Source organism: Capricornis sumatraensis, chromosome 3 (genome assembly GCF_032405125.1).
Source record: "Capricornis sumatraensis isolate serow.1 chromosome 3, serow.2, whole genome shotgun sequence".
In the NCBI taxonomy this organism is placed as follows: domain Eukaryota; kingdom Metazoa; phylum Chordata; class Mammalia; order Artiodactyla; family Bovidae; genus Capricornis; species Capricornis sumatraensis.
In genome coordinates this window covers 180,632,572-180,650,627 of record NC_091071.1, presented here as the reverse complement: position 1 = coordinate 180,650,627, position 18,056 = coordinate 180,632,572, and the positions used below count along the sequence as shown (strand labels likewise).

Here is an 18,056-nt window from a genome sequence, read left to right as displayed (position 1 = left end):
AGAAATCGGAGTGGACCTCACTGGAGAGCAAAGTTGAGGCAAGGGTTTCTTGTTGTGTGGGGAGGGGTTGTCCTCTGGCAGGGGTCTGGGGTGGGGAGACCCCTAAAGGGGGGAGGGTAGGTGGGCAGACATATGTTTGCACAAGTGTGTTAGGATGTGAATGGTGAGCCCACGGCATCCCTCTGCAGCGCGCATTTGTGTGCTGAACTTGGAAGGCCCGCAGTGAATCTCTAGCGGGCAAGGCTGGAAGGCCCAACGGCCCCGAGTCATTTGCATCCGGAACCCTTTGTCCAGGGGGCCAGGTCGGAAGTGCGTGCGGGGCTTCGTCACGGGGAATTCCCCGAGAAAAGTGTCGGTGGTTGGATGGCGGGAGTGGGAGTGGGCAGGCCCTCGGCCGCCTCGGCGAATGAGGAGCTTGCACGTGCGGGGGTGGGGCTGTGGGAAAGCCCCCAAAGGACCGAGGGGGCGGGGCCAAGGCCCTTTCGGAGACGACGGTGTGAGGGAAGGAGGCATCGGCGTGCAGCTGCAGGTAGGAGATGGAAACCCTCGTGGGCCTTGTTTGCAGAGCCCCGGGGGCTGCTTCTGAGCACGGGGGAGGTGCGTGTCCGGCTCCCTTCAACGTCTCAGCCGGAGGGCAAGGTTGTCGGGCCAGCGCCGCTGGTGCGGATGCCCTTCGGGGACCCTCTGTCCCAGAGGGGCCGTCGCCGGCAGTCGGGCGCCCCCAGCGGGGGTGACTTGGCTCCTGGGTCAGTGGGGCTGGCGCCTGGCCAGAAAGTCGCCCTGAGTTGGAGGGGGCCGTGGGGGGCGGGCGCTGGGCTTCAGAATCTGGGGAACACCTGCTACGTGAATGCGGCGCTGCAGTGTCTGAGCCACACGCCGCCCCTGGCCAGCTGGCTGGTGTCCCGGCAGCACGCCACCCTCTGTGCGGCCGGCAGCCCCTGCACGCTCTGTGCCATGCGAGCTCACGTGACCCGAGCCCTCCTTCACGCGGGAGAGGTGATCCGGCCCCGCAAGGACCTGCTGGCGGGCTTCCACAGACACCAGCAGGAAGATGCCCACGAGTTTCTGATGTTCACTCTGAATGGCATGCAGCAAGGGTGCCTGAGTGCACCCCAGCCGTCGGGCCACGCCTCCGAGGACACCAGCGTCGTCCGTCAGATCTTCGGCGGGACGTGGAGGTCTCGGATCCAGTGTCTCCACTGCCTCGGTGTCTCGGACACGTTCGACCCTTATCTGGACGTCAGCCTGGATATCACGGTGGCTCAGAGTGTGGAGCAAGCTCTGAGAGAGCTGGTGAAGCCCGAGAAGCTGGAGGCGGAAAATGCCTATGACTGTGGCGTTTGTCTCCGGAAGGTGCCTGCCACCAAGAGGTTGACTTTGCACAGCACGTCCCAGGTCCTGGTGCTGGTGCTGAAGCGGTTCACACAGCTGAGCGGGGCCAAAAGGGCTCAGGAGGTGCGCTATCCCCAGTGCCTGGACGTGCAGCCCTACACGTCTGAGGGGAAGGCAGGGCCACTGGGCTACGTGCTCTATGCCGTGCTGGTGCACTCCGGGTGGAGCTGTGAGCGAGGACACTACTTTTGTTACGTCCGAGCGGGCAACGGCCAGTGGTATAAGATGGACGATGCCAAGGTGACCGCCTGTGACGAGACTGCTGCCCTGAGCCAGAGCGCCTACGTCCTGTTCTACGCCCGGGAGGGTGCGTGGGAAGGGGGCGCTGGGCGAGGGGCAGCGGCCCCCCTCGGGGCTGACCCCACAGACCCCGGGCAGCCTGCAGGAGACGCCAGCGGCAGAGCTCCTGGGTCGCAGGAGTCCCCGGGGGACACAGAGGCCGAAGGGATGAGCTTAGAGCAGTGGAGACGCCTGCAAGAACACCACCGACCGAAGCCGGCCTTGGAGCTGCGCAAGATCCAGGCTGCCCTGCCTGCCGGCGCAGTCGTGATTCACCGGTCCAGACACGGAGATGGGAGAAACCGCCCGCCGCCCGCACAGGAGCACCACCGGCTCGACCGGCCCAGCACGGACAGCCCGCTTCCGGGGCCGACGGACGTCGGCCACGGCCCTCGCGCCAGCGGGAGGGCCAGAGCGACCAAGGGGAGGAACAAGAAGCCGCGGCCATCTCTGGGGCTGTGGCGGTAGGCCGGCTCTGACGCACGTGCGTGCAGACGCCCAGGCACACTCTGCGTGCGGCACGCCCTGGGCGACGCAGCAAGAGTGCCGACGAGGAGCGAGTTCCTCTCTGGCGGTGAGGACGATGCGGCCTCCTGGGCAAAGGCGGGGCCTGGAGTGAGCCCGGGGTCTCGGTGGTCCCTGGGAACGGGTTCGTTCCTGAGCGGCTCAGCCCTCGAGGGCTGGCTCTGCTGGGAAGTCGCCGGAGCGAATGGGGTGCGTGAGCGGGTCTGAGCACGGTGCGAGGGCCTGCCACTTCTGCGAGGGTGGGGGAGTCCTGTCTGGTTGGGACTCTGGGTGTGGCTTTGCCTTTCTTCCCCCGTCTCCAGTCCCTGGCCGCACCGCCGGCCTCTGGTGAGTGACGCGGCCTGGAGACGCCTCACAGAACGCTCACAGCCGGCCGAGCAAGGAGACGATCTCCGGAGCCCTTCGGCGGGGAGGTGCAGGGAAGAGCGGGTGCAGGTCCACGCACCGTGTGCTTCCGGCCGGCCAGGCTCTCGAAAATGCCCCAAACGTCGAGCAGCGTCCGGGGGGAAGAAGGGCCAGCAGTCTTTATGGGTGGCTGCCCTCGGGAGGCCTCGTGCTACTAGGCAGAGTGTCCGGCAGGAATGAGGCGGGGATCCGTGCGTCCCCGGCAGGACGCTGGTCCGCACAGTTCCCTGGGGCTCCATTTCCGGTGCAAGGAGCATGCTGGAGAAGCGCCGAGTGCCAAACAGGAGAAGCGATCCACGATGCCATGAGCACCACCACCGGCACCGCCAGCACCGACACGAAGGCCGAGGGGAGAAAGGCGAGCCAGCTAGTCCCAAAGAAACCTCTCCACCAGCAGTGCACCGGGGCCTAGGTGGAGATCCGTCGCGCAGCGTTCATTTCTGAAAGCAAAGGTCCTCCCCGCCCTGAGGAAAGACCCGAGCCTACCCTAGGTTGGGATAGCAAGACAACTGGACTTCCGACTCAGCCCGGCCTGCCTGGCAGTCCGTTGTCTCTTCCAGCTGGGCCCCGGACAAACGCCGCTGGACGCGAGGAGATGCGGCCGGCCTCCAAAGTGCCCGGGGCGGTGGGGAACCTGTCCTCCCCTGGCTGCTTTCTCGACTGCCTCGTGATTCCCGTGACCCGGTGGTGGAGGGGCGCCTGAGGACCCTTATCGATCACCTCTCGCGTTTCATTTCTGTTTCTTGGCTGCCGGCTGCGAACCCCAAACCCTCCAGCAAAGGGCAGACCGGGAATGTGCGGTTTAACATCTCAGACCTCGAGGGACAACTCTGGCTGCTGACTGCGCCAGTCGGCCTGGCAAGGAACAGAGAACGTTCCGATGGCTCGTTCCCCCCGCATGGTTCCCTACAGCACACCATGCCCTCCACACGTGGAGAGGAAAAAGAATGATGAGCAGTATCTTCCCCCAAGAACACGAACAAGCGTGCCCCGCGCGAGGACGTGGAGCCACCCACAGCCCTCCCTCATCATCACCACCCGTCTTCCTCCGCCCCATCGTCTCCAACGGCCTTGCTGCTTGCCCCACCCGCCCCCCTCCGGAGAAGAGGGAGAAGGAGAAGGAGGAGAAGGAGAAGAACGGCGACGGGAGCGGCGTGGCAGAGCGAGTGGGAAGGTGGCCTCACGCTGGGGGAAATCCGTGCAAAAGCGAGAAAGATACTGGCTGATCTCGCTTCTCTGTGCCATGGGAAGGAGGCAAGAGGACAGCAAGGGTGTGAGCCCCTGGGCGACAAAGCACAAAGCGGTAGGGTCCTGGGATGGGATGGGGAAGCGGGAGGTGGGAGGGGTGCAACAGGCTAAGGAAGAAAGCGGGGTCAGGGCCATTCTTTCCTAGTAAGGATCGACGGGATCAACGCTTCAGCTACGTATGGGAAACACGCGGACCGTGAAACCCCCATCGTCCCGGAAGGCAAGCATAATGTCCAGGACGGGAGAGCAGACAGACACACCCGTCCCACACCGAGAAGGAAAGCGACAGTCATCCTCCTCCAGGAGGGAAACCTTCTTTATACCTTGACTTATAGCGCGTTTTAAGCCCTGGAATTGGAAAGACGACTGTATGAGTCAATTATTGTATATAAAATAGAGAAAGAGAATAAAAGCAACAAAAAAAATAACAAAATGAACACAAAATTAGTAAAAAAAATAAAAAAATAAAAAAAAAGGAAACAAACAAACAAAAAAAAAAAAAAACAGAAAACCCCCCAAAAAAAACAAAGAAAGCAACGACAACAACAACAACAACTATCAAAACAAATGGAAGAAGGAAAAGGAAGGGCGAAAGGCAATGGAGACATAAAAGGAGCTGAAGCAATGAATCCAAAGTTGCAGCAAGACTATGCCTTTCGGAATGAGCTCGCTTTGGGGCTTGGCCAACGGCCCTGAAGGGAGAAAAGCACATGTGCCCCTCTCCCGGCAGCTTTTGGTGCCAGGACCCTGAACGCTAGGAGAGTGTCCAGTGAGAAAGCATAGAAATCGGAGTGGACCTCACTGGAGAGCAAAGTTGAGGCAAGGGTTTCTTGTTGTGTGGGGAGGGGTTGTCCTCTGGCAGGGGTCTGGGGTGGGGAGACCCCTAAAGGGGGGAGGGTAGGTGGGCAGACATATGTTTGCACAAGTGTGTTAGGATGTGAATGGTGAGCCCACGGCATCCCTCTGCAGCGCGCATTTGTGTGCTGAACTTGGAAGGCCCGCAGTGAATCTCTAGCGGGCAAGGCTGGAAGGCCCAACGGCCCCGAGTCATTTGCATCCGGAACCCTTTGGTCCAGGGGGCCAGGTCGGAAGTGCGTGCGGGGCTTCGTCACGGGGAATTCCCCGAGAAAAGTGTCGGTGGTTGGATGGCGGGAGTGGGAGTGGGCAGGCCCTCGGCCGCCTCGGCGAATGAGGAGCTTGCACGTGCGGGGGTGGGGCTGTGGGAAAGCCCCCAAAGGACCGAGGGGGCGGGGCCAAGGCCCTTTTCGGAGACGACGGTGTGAGGGAAGGAGGCATCGGCGTGCAGCTGCAGGTAGGAGATGGAAACCCTCGTGGGCCTTGTTTGCAGAGCCCCGGGGGCTGCTTCTGAGCACGGGGGAGGTGCGTGTCCGGCTCCCTTCAACGTCTCAGCCGGAGGGCAAGGTTGTCGGGCCAGCGCCGCTGGTGCGGATGCCCTTCGGGGACCCTCTGTCCCCGAGGGGCCGTCGCCGGCAGTCGGGCGCCCCCAGCGGGGTGACTTGGCTCCTGGGTCAGTGGGGCTGGCGCCTGGCCAGAAAGTCGCCCTGAGTTGGAGGGGGCCGTGGGGGGCGGGCGCTGGGCTTCAGAATCTGGGGAACACCTGCTACGTGAATGCGGCGCTGCAGTGTCTGAGCCACACGCCGCCCCTGGCCAGCTGGCTGGTGTCCCGGCAGCACGCCACCCTCTGTGCGGCCGGCAGCCCCTGCACGCTCTGTGCCATGCGAGCTCACGTGACCCGAGCCCTCCTTCACGCGGGAGAGGTGATCCGGCCCCGCAAGGACCTGCTGGCGGGCTTCCACAGACACCAGCAGGAAGATGCCCACGAGTTTCTGATGTTCACTCTGAATGGCATGCAGCAAGGGTGCCTGAGTGCACCCCAGCCGTCGGGCCACGCCTCCGAGGACACCAGCGTCGTCCGTCAGATCTTCGGCGGGACGTGGAGGTCTCGGATCCAGTGTCTCCACTGCCTCGGTGTCTCGGACACGTTCGACCCTTATCTGGACGTCAGCCTGGATATCACGGTGGCTCAGAGTGTGGAGCAAGCTCTGAGAGAGCTGGTGAAGCCCGAGAAGCTGGAGGCGGAAAATGCCTATGACTGTGGCGTTTGTCTCCGGAAGGTGCCTGCCACCAAGAGGTTGACTTTGCACAGCACGTCCCAGGTCCTGGTGCTGGTGCTGAAGCGGTTCACACAGCTGAGCGGGGCCAAAAGGGCTCAGGAGGTGCGCTATCCCCAGTGCCTGGACGTGCAGCCCTACACGTCTGAGGGGAAGGCAGGGCCACTGGGCTACGTGCTCTATGCCGTGCTGGTGCACTCCGGGTGGAGCTGTGAGCGAGGACACTACTTTTGTTACGTCCGAGCGGGCAACGGCCAGTGGTATAAGATGGACGATGCCAAGGTGACCGCCTGTGACGAGACTGCTGCCCTGAGCCAGAGCGCCTACGTCCTGTTCTACGCCCGGGAGGGTGCGTGGGAAGGGGGCGCTGGGCGAGGGGCAGCGGCCCCCCTCGGGGCTGACCCCACAGACCCCGGGCAGCCTGCAGGAGACGCCAGCGGCAGAGCTCCTGGGTCGCAGGAGTCCCCGGGGGACACAGAGGCCGAAGGGATGAGCTTAGAGCAGTGGAGACGCCTGCAAGAACACCACCGACCGAAGCCGGCCTTGGAGCTGCGCAAGATCCAGGCTGCCCTGCCTGCCGGCGCAGTCGTGATTCACCGGTCCAGACACGGAGATGGGAGAAACCGCCCGCCGCCCGCACAGGAGCACCACCGGCTCGACCGGCCCAGCACGGACAGCCCGCTTCCGGGGCCGACGGACGTCGGCCACGGCCCTCGCGCCAGCGGGAGGGCCAGAGCGACCAAGGGGAGGAACAAGAAGCCGCGGCCATCTCTGGGGCTGTGGCGGTAGGCCGGCTCTGACGCACGTGCGTGCAGACGCCCAGGCACACTCTGCGTGCGGCACGCCCTGGGCGACGCAGCAAGAGTGCCGACGAGGAGCGAGTTCCTCTCTGGCGGTGAGGACGATGCGGCCTCCTGGGCAAAGGCGGGGCCTGGAGTGAGCCCGGGGTCTCGGTGGTCCCTGGGAACGGGTTCGTTCCTGAGCGGCTCAGCCCTCGAGGGCTGGCTCTGCTGGGAAGTCGCCGGAGCGAATGGGGTGCGTGAGCGGGTCTGAGCACGGTGCGAGGGCCTGCCACTTCTGCGAGGGTGGGGGAGTCCTGTCTGGTTGGGACTCTGGGTGTGGCTTTGCCTTTCTTCCCCCGTCTCCAGTCCCTGGCCGCACCGCCGGCCTCTGGTGAGTGACGCGGCCTGGAGACGCCTCACAGAACGCTCACAGCCGGCCGAGCAAGGAGACGATCTCCGGAGCCCTTCGGCGGGGAGGTGCAGGGAAGAGCGGGTGCAGGTCCACGCACCGTGTGCTTCCGGCCGGCCAGGCTCTCGAAAATGCCCCAAACGTCGAGCAGCGTCCGGGGGAAGAAGGGCCAGCAGTCTTTATGGGTGGCTGCCCTCGGGAGGCCTCGTGCTACTAGGCAGAGTGTCCGGCAGGAATGAGGCGGGGATCCGTGCGTCCCCGGCAGGACGCTGGTCCGCACAGTTCCCTGGGGCTCCATTTCCGGTGCAAGGAGCATGCTGGAGAAGCGCCGAGTGCCAAACAGGAGAAGCGATCCACGATGCCATGAGCACCACCACCGGCACCGCCAGCACCGACACGAAGGCCGAGGGGAGAAAGGCGAGCCAGCTAGTCCCAAAGAAACCTCTCCACCAGCAGTGCACCGGGGCCTAGGTGGAGATCCGTCGCGCAGCGTTCATTTCTGAAAGCAAAGGTCCTCCCCGCCCTGAGGAAAGACCCGAGCCTACCCTAGGTTGGGATAGCAAGACAACTGGACTTCCGACTCAGCCCGGCCTGCCTGGCAGTCCGTTGTCTCTTCCAGCTGGGCCCCGGACAAACGCCGCTGGACGCGAGGAGATGCGGCCGGCCTCCAAAGTGCCCGGGGCGGTGGGGAACCTGTCCTCCCCTGGCTGCTTTCTCGACTGCCTCGTGATTCCCGTGACCCGGTGGTGGAGGGGCGCCTGAGGACCCTTATCGATCACCTCTCGCGTTTCATTTCTGTTTCTTGGCTGCCGGCTGCGAACCCCAAACCCTCCAGCAAAGGGCAGACCGGGAATGTGCGGTTTAACATCTCAGACCTCGAGGGACAACTCTGGCTGCTGACTGCGCCAGTCGGCCTGGCAAGGAACAGAGAACGTTCCGATGGCTCGTTCCCCCCGCATGGTTCCCTACAGCACACCATGCCCTCCACACGTGGAGAGGAAAAAGAATGATGAGCAGTATCTTCCCCAAGAACACGAACAAGCGTGCCCCGCGCGAGGACGTGGAGCCACCCACAGCCCTCCCTCATCATCACCACCCGTCTTCCTCCGCCCCATCGTCTCCAACGGCCTTGCTGCTTGCCCCACCCGCCCCCCTCCGGAGAAGAGGGAGAAGGAGAAGGAGGAGAAGGAGAAGAACGGCGACGGGAGCGGCGTGGCAGAGCGAGTGGGAAGGTGGCCTCACGCTGGGGGAAATCCGTGCAAAAGCGAGAAAGATACTGGCTGATCTCGCTTCTCTGTGCCATGGGAAGGAGGCAAGAGGACAGCAAGGGTGTGAGCCCCTGGGCGACAAAGCACAAAGCGGTAGGGTCCTGGGATGGGATGGGGAAGCGGGAGGTGGGAGGGGTGCAACAGGCTAAGGAAGAAAGCGGGGTCAGGGCCATTCTTTCCTAGTAAGGATCGACGGGATCAACGCTTCAGCTACGTATGGGAAACACGCGGACCGTGAAACCCCCATCGTCCCGGAAGGCAAGCATAATGTCCAGGACGGGAGAGCAGACAGACACACCCGTCCCACACCGAGAAGGAAAGCGACAGTCATCCTCCTCCAGGAGGGAAACCTTCTTTATACCTTGACTTATAGCGCGTTTTAAGCCCTGGAATTGGAAAGACGACTGTATGAGTCAATTATTGTATATAAAATAGAGAAAGAGAATAAAAGCAACAAAAAAAATAACAAAATGAACACAAAATTAGTAAAAAAAATAAAAAAATAAAAAAAAAGGAAACAAACAAACAAACAAAAAAAAAAACAGAAAACCCCCCAAAAAAAACAAAGAAAGCAACGACAACAACAACAACAACTATCAAAACAAATGGAAGAAGGAAAAGGAAGGGCGAAAGGCAATGGAGACATAAAAGGAGCTGAAGCAATGAATCCAAAGTTGCAGCAAGACTATGCCTTTCGGAATGAGCTCGCTTTGGGGCTTGGCCAACGGCCCTGAAGGGAGAAAAGCACATGTGCCCCTCTCCCGGCAGCTTTTGGTGCCAGGACCCTGAACGCTAGGAGAGTGTCCAGTGAGAAAGCATAGAAATCGGAGTGGACCTCACTGGAGAGCAAAGTTGAGGCAAGGGTTTCTTGTTGTGTGGGGAGGGGTTGTCCTCTGGCAGGGGTCTGGGGTGGGGAGACCCCTAAAGGGGGGAGGGTAGGTGGGCAGACATATGTTTGCACAAGTGTGTTAGGATGTGAATGGTGAGCCCACGGCATCCCTCTGCAGCGCGCATTTGTGTGCTGAACTTGGAAGGCCCGCAGTGAATCTCTAGCGGGCAAGGCTGGAAGGCCCAACGGCCCCGAGTCATTTGCATCCGGAACCCTTTGGTCCAGGGGGCCAGGTCGGAAGTGCGTGCGGGGCTTCGTCACGGGGAATTCCCCGAGAAAAGTGTCGGTGGTTGGATGGCGGGAGTGGGAGTGGGCAGGCCCTCGGCCGCCTCGGCGAATGAGGAGCTTGCACGTGCGGGGGTGGGGCTGTGGGAAAGCCCCCAAAGGACCGAGGGGGCGGGGCCAAGGCCCTTTTCGGAGACGACGGTGTGAGGGAAGGAGGCATCGGCGTGCAGCTGCAGGTAGGAGATGGAAACCCTCGTGGGCCTTGTTTGCAGAGCCCCGGGGGCTGCTTCTGAGCACGGGGGAGGTGCGTGTCCGGCTCCCTTCAACGTCTCAGCCGGAGGGCAAGGTTGTCGGGCCAGCGCCGCTGGTGCGGATGCCCTTCGGGGACCCTCTGTCCCCGAGGGGCCGTCGCCGGCAGTCGGGCGCCCCCAGCGGGGTGACTTGGCTCCTGGGTCAGTGGGGCTGGCGCCTGGCCAGAAAGTCGCCCTGAGTTGGAGGGGGCCGTGGGGGGCGGGCGCTGGGCTTCAGAATCTGGGGAACACCTGCTACGTGAATGCGGCGCTGCAGTGTCTGAGCCACACGCCGCCCCTGGCCAGCTGGCTGGTGTCCCGGCAGCACGCCACCCTCTGTGCGGCCGGCAGCCCCTGCACGCTCTGTGCCATGCGAGCTCACGTGACCCGAGCCCTCCTTCACGCGGGAGAGGTGATCCGGCCCCGCAAGGACCTGCTGGCGGGCTTCCACAGACACCAGCAGGAAGATGCCCACGAGTTTCTGATGTTCACTCTGAATGGCATGCAGCAAGGGTGCCTGAGTGCACCCCAGCCGTCGGGCCACGCCTCCGAGGACACCAGCGTCGTCCGTCAGATCTTCGGCGGGACGTGGAGGTCTCGGATCCAGTGTCTCCACTGCCTCGGTGTCTCGGACACGTTCGACCCTTATCTGGACGTCAGCCTGGATATCACGGTGGCTCAGAGTGTGGAGCAAGCTCTGAGAGAGCTGGTGAAGCCCGAGAAGCTGGAGGCGGAAAATGCCTATGACTGTGGCGTTTGTCTCCGGAAGGTGCCTGCCACCAAGAGGTTGACTTTGCACAGCACGTCCCAGGTCCTGGTGCTGGTGCTGAAGCGGTTCACACAGCTGAGCGGGGCCAAAAGGGCTCAGGAGGTGCGCTATCCCCAGTGCCTGGACGTGCAGCCCTACACGTCTGAGGGGAAGGCAGGGCCACTGGGCTACGTGCTCTATGCCGTGCTGGTGCACTCCGGGTGGAGCTGTGAGCGAGGACACTACTTTTGTTACGTCCGAGCGGGCAACGGCCAGTGGTATAAGATGGACGATGCCAAGGTGACCGCCTGTGACGAGACTGCTGCCCTGAGCCAGAGCGCCTACGTCCTGTTCTACGCCCGGGAGGGTGCGTGGGAAGGGGGCGCTGGGCGAGGGGCAGCGGCCCCCCTCGGGGCTGACCCCACAGACCCCGGGCAGCCTGCAGGAGACGCCAGCGGCAGAGCTCCTGGGTCGCAGGAGTCCCCGGGGGACACAGAGGCCGAAGGGATGAGCTTAGAGCAGTGGAGACGCCTGCAAGAACACCACCGACCGAAGCCGGCCTTGGAGCTGCGCAAGATCCAGGCTGCCCTGCCTGCCGGCGCAGTCGTGATTCACCGGTCCAGACACGGAGATGGGAGAAACCGCCCGCCGCCCGCACAGGAGCACCACCGGCTCGACCGGCCCAGCACGGACAGCCCGCTTCCGGGGCCGACGGACGTCGGCCACGGCCCTCGCGCCAGCGGGAGGGCCAGAGCGACCAAGGGGAGGAACAAGAAGCCGCGGCCATCTCTGGGGCTGTGGCGGTAGGCCGGCTCTGACGCACGTGCGTGCAGACGCCCAGGCACACTCTGCGTGCGGCACGCCCTGGGCGACGCAGCAAGAGTGCCGACGAGGAGCGAGTTCCTCTCTGGCGGTGAGGACGATGCGGCCTCCTGGGCAAAGGCGGGGCCTGGAGTGAGCCCGGGGTCTCGGTGGTCCCTGGGAACGGGTTCGTTCCTGAGCGGCTCAGCCCTCGAGGGCTGGCTCTGCTGGGAAGTCGCCGGAGCGAATGGGGTGCGTGAGCGGGTCTGAGCACGGTGCGAGGGCCTGCCACTTCTGCGAGGGTGGGGGAGTCCTGTCTGGTTGGGACTCTGGGTGTGGCTTTGCCTTTCTTCCCCCGTCTCCAGTCCCTGGCCGCACCGCCGGCCTCTGGTGAGTGACGCGGCCTGGAGACGCCTCACAGAACGCTCACAGCCGGCCGAGCAAGGAGACGATCTCCGGAGCCCTTCGGCGGGGAGGTGCAGGGAAGAGCGGGTGCAGGTCCACGCACCGTGTGCTTCCGGCCGGCCAGGCTCTCGAAAATGCCCCAAACGTCGAGCAGCGTCCGGGGGGAAGAAGGGCCAGCAGTCTTTATGGGTGGCTGCCCTCGGGAGGCCTCGTGCTACTAGGCAGAGTGTCCGGCAGGAATGAGGCGGGGATCCGTGCGTCCCCGGCAGGACGCTGGTCCGCACAGTTCCCTGGGGCTCCATTTCCGGTGCAAGGAGCATGCTGGAGAAGCGCCGAGTGCCAAACAGGAGAAGCGATCCACGATGCCATGAGCACCACCACCGGCACCGCCAGCACCGACACGAAGGCCGAGGGGAGAAAGGCGAGCCAGCTAGTCCCAAAGAAACCTCTCCACCAGCAGTGCACCGGGGCCTAGGTGGAGATCCGTCGCGCAGCGTTCATTTCTGAAAGCAAAGGTCCTCCCCGCCCTGAGGAAAGACCCGAGCCTACCCTAGGTTGGGATAGCAAGACAACTGGACTTCCGACTCAGCCCGGCCTGCCTGGCAGTCCGTTGTCTCTTCCAGCTGGGCCCCGGACAAACGCCGCTGGACGCGAGGAGATGCGGCCGGCCTCCAAAGTGCCCGGGGCGGTGGGGAACCTGTCCTCCCCTGGCTGCTTTCTCGACTGCCTCGTGATTCCCGTGACCCGGTGGTGGAGGGGCGCCTGAGGACCCTTATCGATCACCTCTCGCGTTTCATTTCTGTTTCTTGGCTGCCGGCTGCGAACCCCAAACCCTCCAGCAAAGGGCAGACCGGGAATGTGCGGTTTAACATCTCAGACCTCGAGGGACAACTCTGGCTGCTGACTGCGCCAGTCGGCCTGGCAAGGAACAGAGAACGTTCCGATGGCTCGTTCCCCCCGCATGGTTCCCTACAGCACACCATGCCCTCCACACGTGGAGAGGAAAAAGAATGATGAGCAGTATCTTCCCCCAAGAACACGAACAAGCGTGCCCCGCGCGAGGACGTGGAGCCACCCACAGCCCTCCCTCATCATCACCACCCGTCTTCCTCCGCCCCATCGTCTCCAACGGCCTTGCTGCTTGCCCCACCCGCCCCCCTCCGGAGAAGAGGGAGAAGGAGAAGGAGGAGAAGGAGAAGAACGGCGACGGGAGCGGCGTGGCAGAGCGAGTGGGAAGGTGGCCTCACGCTGGGGGAAATCCGTGCAAAAGCGAGAAAGATACTGGCTGATCTCGCTTCTCTGTGCCATGGGAAGGAGGCAAGAGGACAGCAAGGGTGTGAGCCCCTGGGCGACAAAGCACAAAGCGGTAGGGTCCTGGGATGGGATGGGGAAGCGGGAGGTGGGAGGGGTGCAACAGGCTAAGGAAGAAAGCGGGGTCAGGGCCATTCTTTCCTAGTAAGGATCGACGGGATCAACGCTTCAGCTACGTATGGGAAACACGCGGACCGTGAAACCCCCATCGTCCCGGAAGGCAAGCATAATGTCCAGGACGGGAGAGCAGACAGACACACCCGTCCCACACCGAGAAGGAAAGCGACAGTCATCCTCCTCCAGGAGGGAAACCTTCTTTATACCTTGACTTATAGCGCGTTTTAAGCCCTGGAATTGGAAAGACGACTGTATGAGTCAATTATTGTATATAAAATAGAGAAAGAGAATAAAAGCAACAAAAAAAATAACAAAATGAACACAAAATTAGTAAAAAAAATAAAAAAATAAAAAAAAAGGAAACAAACAAACAAACAAAAAAAAAAACAGAAAACCCCCCAAAAAAAACAAAGAAAGCAACGACAACAACAACAACAACTATCAAAACAAATGGAAGAAGGAAAAGGAAGGGCGAAAGGCAATGGAGACATAAAAGGAGCTGAAGCAATGAATCCAAAGTTGCAGCAAGACTATGCCTTTCGGAATGAGCTCGCTTTGGGGCTTGGCCAACGGCCCTGAAGGGAGAAAAGCACATGTGCCCCTCTCCCGGCAGCTTTTGGTGCCAGGACCCTGAACGCTAGGAGAGTGTCCAGTGAGAAAGCATAGAAATCGGAGTGGACCTCACTGGAGAGCAAAGTTGAGGCAAGGGTTTCTTGTTGTGTGGGGAGGGGTTGTCCTCTGGCAGGGGTCTGGGGTGGGGAGACCCCTAAAGGGGGGAGGGTAGGTGGGCAGACATATGTTTGCACAAGTGTGTTAGGATGTGAATGGTGAGCCCACGGCATCCCTCTGCAGCGCGCATTTGTGTGCTGAACTTGGAAGGCCCGCAGTGAATCTCTAGCGGGCAAGGCTGGAAGGCCCAACGGCCCCGAGTCATTTGCATCCGGAACCCTTTGGTCCAGGGGGCCAGGTCGGAAGTGCGTGCGGGGCTTCGTCACGGGGAATTCCCCGAGAAAAGTGTCGGTGGTTGGATGGCGGGAGTGGGAGTGGGCAGGCCCTCGGCCGCCTCGGCGAATGAGGAGCTTGCACGTGCGGGGGTGGGGCTGTGGGAAAGCCCCCAAAGGACCGAGGGGGCGGGGCCAAGGCCCTTTTCGGAGACGACGGTGTGAGGGAAGGAGGCATCGGCGTGCAGCTGCAGGTAGGAGATGGAAACCCTCGTGGGCCTTGTTTGCAGAGCCCCGGGGGCTGCTTCTGAGCACGGGGGAGGTGCGTGTCCGGCTCCCTTCAACGTCTCAGCCGGAGGGCAAGGTTGTCGGGCCAGCGCCGCTGGTGCGGATGCCCTTCGGGGACCCTCTGTCCCCGAGGGGCCGTCGCCGGCAGTCGGGCGCCCCCAGCGGGGTGACTTGGCTCCTGGGTCAGTGGGGCTGGCGCCTGGCCAGAAAGTCGCCCTGAGTTGGAGGGGGCCGTGGGGGGCGGGCGCTGGGCTTCAGAATCTGGGGAACACCTGCTACGTGAATGCGGCGCTGCAGTGTCTGAGCCACACGCCGCCCCTGGCCAGCTGGCTGGTGTCCCGGCAGCACGCCACCCTCTGTGCGGCCGGCAGCCCCTGCACGCTCTGTGCCATGCGAGCTCACGTGACCCGAGCCCTCCTTCACGCGGGAGAGGTGATCCGGCCCCGCAAGGACCTGCTGGCGGGCTTCCACAGACACCAGCAGGAAGATGCCCACGAGTTTCTGATGTTCACTCTGAATGGCATGCAGCAAGGGTGCCTGAGTGCACCCCAGCCGTCGGGCCACGCCTCCGAGGACACCAGCGTCGTCCGTCAGATCTTCGGCGGGACGTGGAGGTCTCGGATCCAGTGTCTCCACTGCCTCGGTGTCTCGGACACGTTCGACCCTTATCTGGACGTCAGCCTGGATATCACGGTGGCTCAGAGTGTGGAGCAAGCTCTGAGAGAGCTGGTGAAGCCCGAGAAGCTGGAGGCGGAAAATGCCTATGACTGTGGCGTTTGTCTCCGGAAGGTGCCTGCCACCAAGAGGTTGACTTTGCACAGCACGTCCCAGGTCCTGGTGCTGGTGCTGAAGCGGTTCACACAGCTGAGCGGGGCCAAAAGGGCTCAGGAGGTGCGCTATCCCCAGTGCCTGGACGTGCAGCCCTACACGTCTGAGGGGAAGGCAGGGCCACTGGGCTACGTGCTCTATGCCGTGCTGGTGCACTCCGGGTGGAGCTGTGAGCGAGGACACTACTTTTGTTACGTCCGAGCGGGCAACGGCCAGTGGTATAAGATGGACGATGCCAAGGTGACCGCCTGTGACGAGACTGCTGCCCTGAGCCAGAGCGCCTACGTCCTGTTCTACGCCCGGGAGGGTGCGTGGGAAGGGGGCGCTGGGCGAGGGGCAGCGGCCCCCCTCGGGGCTGACCCCACAGACCCCGGGCAGCCTGCAGGAGACGCCAGCGGCAGAGCTCCTGGGTCGCAGGAGTCCCCGGGGGACACAGAGGCCGAAGGGATGAGCTTAGAGCAGTGGAGACGCCTGCAAGAACACCACCGACCGAAGCCGGCCTTGGAGCTGCGCAAGATCCAGGCTGCCCTGCCTGCCGGCGCAGTCGTGATTCACCGGTCCAGACACGGAGATGGGAGAAACCGCCCGCCGCCCGCACAGGAGCACCACCGGCTCGACCGGCCCAGCACGGACAGCCCGCTTCCGGGGCCGACGGACGTCGGCCACGGCCCTCGCGCCAGCGGGAGGGCCAGAGCGACCAAGGGGAGGAACAAGAAGCCGCGGCCATCTCTGGGGCTGTGGCGGTAGGCCGGCTCTGACGCACGTGCGTGCAGACGCCCAGGCACACTCTGCGTGCGGCACGCCCTGGGCGACGCAGCAAGAGTGCCGACGAGGAGCGAGTTCCTCTCTGGCGGTGAGGACGATGCGGCCTCCTGGGCAAAGGCGGGGCCTGGAGTGAGCCCGGGGTCTCGGTGGTCCCTGGGAACGGGTTCGTTCCTGAGCGGCTCAGCCCTCGAGGGCTGGCTCTGCTGGGAAGTCGCCGGAGCGAATGGGGTGCGTGAGCGGGTCTGAGCACGGTGCGAGGGCCTGCCACTTCTGCGAGGGTGGGGGAGTCCTGTCTGGTTGGGACTCTGGGTGTGGCTTTGCCTTTCTTCCCCCGTCTCCAGTCCCTGGCCGCACCGCCGGCCTCTGGTGAGTGACGCGGCCTGGAGACGCCTCACAGAACGCTCACAGCCGGCCGAGCAAGGAGACGATCTCCGGAGCCCTTCGGCGGGGAGGTGCAGGGAAGAGCGGGTGCAGGTCCACGCACCGTGTGCTTCCGGCCGGCCAGGCTCTCGAAAATGCCCCAAACGTCGAGCAGCGTCCGGGGGGAAGAAGGGCCAGCAGTCTTTATGGGTGGCTGCCCTCGGGAGGCCTCGTGCTACTAGGCAGAGTGTCCGGCAGGAATGAGGCGGGGATCCGTGCGTCCCCGGCAGGACGCTGGTCCGCACAGTTCCCTGGGGCTCCATTTCCGGTGCAAGGAGCATGCTGGAGAAGCGCCGAGTGCCAAACAGGAGAAGCGATCCACGATGCCATGAGCACCACCACCGGCACCGCCAGCACCGACACGAAGGCCGAGGGGAGAAAGGCGAGCCAGCTAGTCCCAAAGAAACCTCTCCACCAGCAGTGCACCGGGGCCTAGGTGGAGATCCGTCGCGCAGCGTTCATTTCTGAAAGCAAAGGTCCTCCCCGCCCTGAGGAAAGACCCGAGCCTACCCTAGGTTGGGATAGCAAGACAACTGGACTTCCGACTCAGCCCGGCCTGCCTGGCAGTCCGTTGTCTCTTCCAGCTGGGCCCCGGACAAACGCCGCTGGACGCGAGGAGATGCGGCCGGCCTCCAAAGTGCCCGGGGCGGTGGGGAACCTGTCCTCCCCTGGCTGCTTTCTCGACTGCCTCGTGATTCCCGTGACCCGGTGGTGGAGGGGCGCCTGAGGACCCTTATCGATCACCTCTCGCGTTTCATTTCTGTTTCTTGGCTGCCGGCTGCGAACCCCAAACCCTCCAGCAAAGGGCAGACCGGGAATGTGCGGTTTAACATCTCAGACCTCGAGGGACAACTCTGGCTGCTGACTGCGCCAGTCGGCCTGGCAAGGAACAGAGAACGTTCCGATGGCTCGTTCCCCCCGCATGGTTCCCTACAGCACACCATGCCCTCCACACGTGGAGAGGAAAAAGAATGATGAGCAGTATCTTCCCCCAAGAACACGAACAAGCGTGCCCCGCGCGAGGACGTGGAGCCACCCACAGCCCTCCCTCATCATCACCACCCGTCTTCCTCCGCCCCATCGTCTCCAACGGCCTTGCTGCTTGCCCCACCCGCCCCCCTCCGGAGAAGAGGGAGAAGGAGAAGGAGGAGAAGGAGAAGAACGGCGACGGGAGCGGCGTGGCAGAGCGAGTGGGAAGGTGGCCTCACGCTGGGGGAAATCCGTGCAAAAGCGAGAAAGATACTGGCTGATCTCGCTTCTCTGTGCCATGGGAAGGAGGCAAGAGGACAGCAAGGGTGTGAGCCCCTGGGCGACAAAGCACAAAGCGGTAGGGTCCTGGGATGGGATGGGGAAGCGGGAGGTGGGAGGGGTGCAACAGGCTAAGGAAGAAAGCGGGGTCAGGGCCATTCTTTCCTAGTAAGGATCGACGGGATCAACGCTTCGGCTACGTATGGGAAACACGCGGACCGTGAAACCCCCATCGTCCCGGAAGGCAAGCATAATGTCCAGGACGGGAGAGCAGACAGACACACCCGTCCCACACCGAGAAGGAAAGCGACAGTCATCCTCCTCCAGGAGGGAAACCTTC

The 18,056-nt window shown here is 62.9% G+C and overlaps 4 protein-coding genes across 4 annotated transcripts; all 4 read left to right on the top strand.

Moving 5' to 3' along the window:
- Positions 1–294: 294 nt before the first annotated feature.
- Positions 295–2,139, top strand: LOC138076400 (ubiquitin carboxyl-terminal hydrolase 17-like protein 6; the record flags this gene model as incomplete). The annotated part of the gene is made up of 2 exons (XM_068968535.1): positions 295–529; positions 628–2,139. Coding segments are annotated over 2 exons (1,747 nt in total), but the record flags the coding sequence as incomplete, so codon positions are not given.
- Positions 2,140–5,168: 3,029 nt separating this feature from the next.
- On the top strand, positions 5,169–6,770 carry LOC138076398 (ubiquitin carboxyl-terminal hydrolase 17-like protein 6). The gene has a single exon (XM_068968534.1). It carries the CDS (start codon positions 5,169–5,171, stop codon positions 6,768–6,770), a length of 1,602 nt encoding a protein of 533 aa, XP_068824635.1.
- Positions 6,771–8,111: 1,341 nt separating this feature from the next.
- On the top strand, positions 8,112–11,399 carry LOC138076397 (ubiquitin carboxyl-terminal hydrolase 17-like protein 6). Its single transcript, XM_068968533.1, has 2 exons — positions 8,112–8,404; positions 9,827–11,399. The coding sequence occupies exons 1-2, from the start codon at positions 8,112–8,114 to the stop codon at positions 11,397–11,399; spliced, it is 1,866 nt and encodes a 621-aa protein (XP_068824634.1).
- Positions 11,400–14,428: 3,029 nt separating this feature from the next.
- Positions 14,429–16,030, top strand: LOC138076396 (ubiquitin carboxyl-terminal hydrolase 17-like protein 6). Its single transcript, XM_068968532.1, has one exon. The coding sequence runs from the start codon at positions 14,429–14,431 to the stop codon at positions 16,028–16,030; it is 1,602 nt and encodes a 533-aa protein (XP_068824633.1).
- Positions 16,031–18,056: the final 2,026 nt, after the last annotated feature.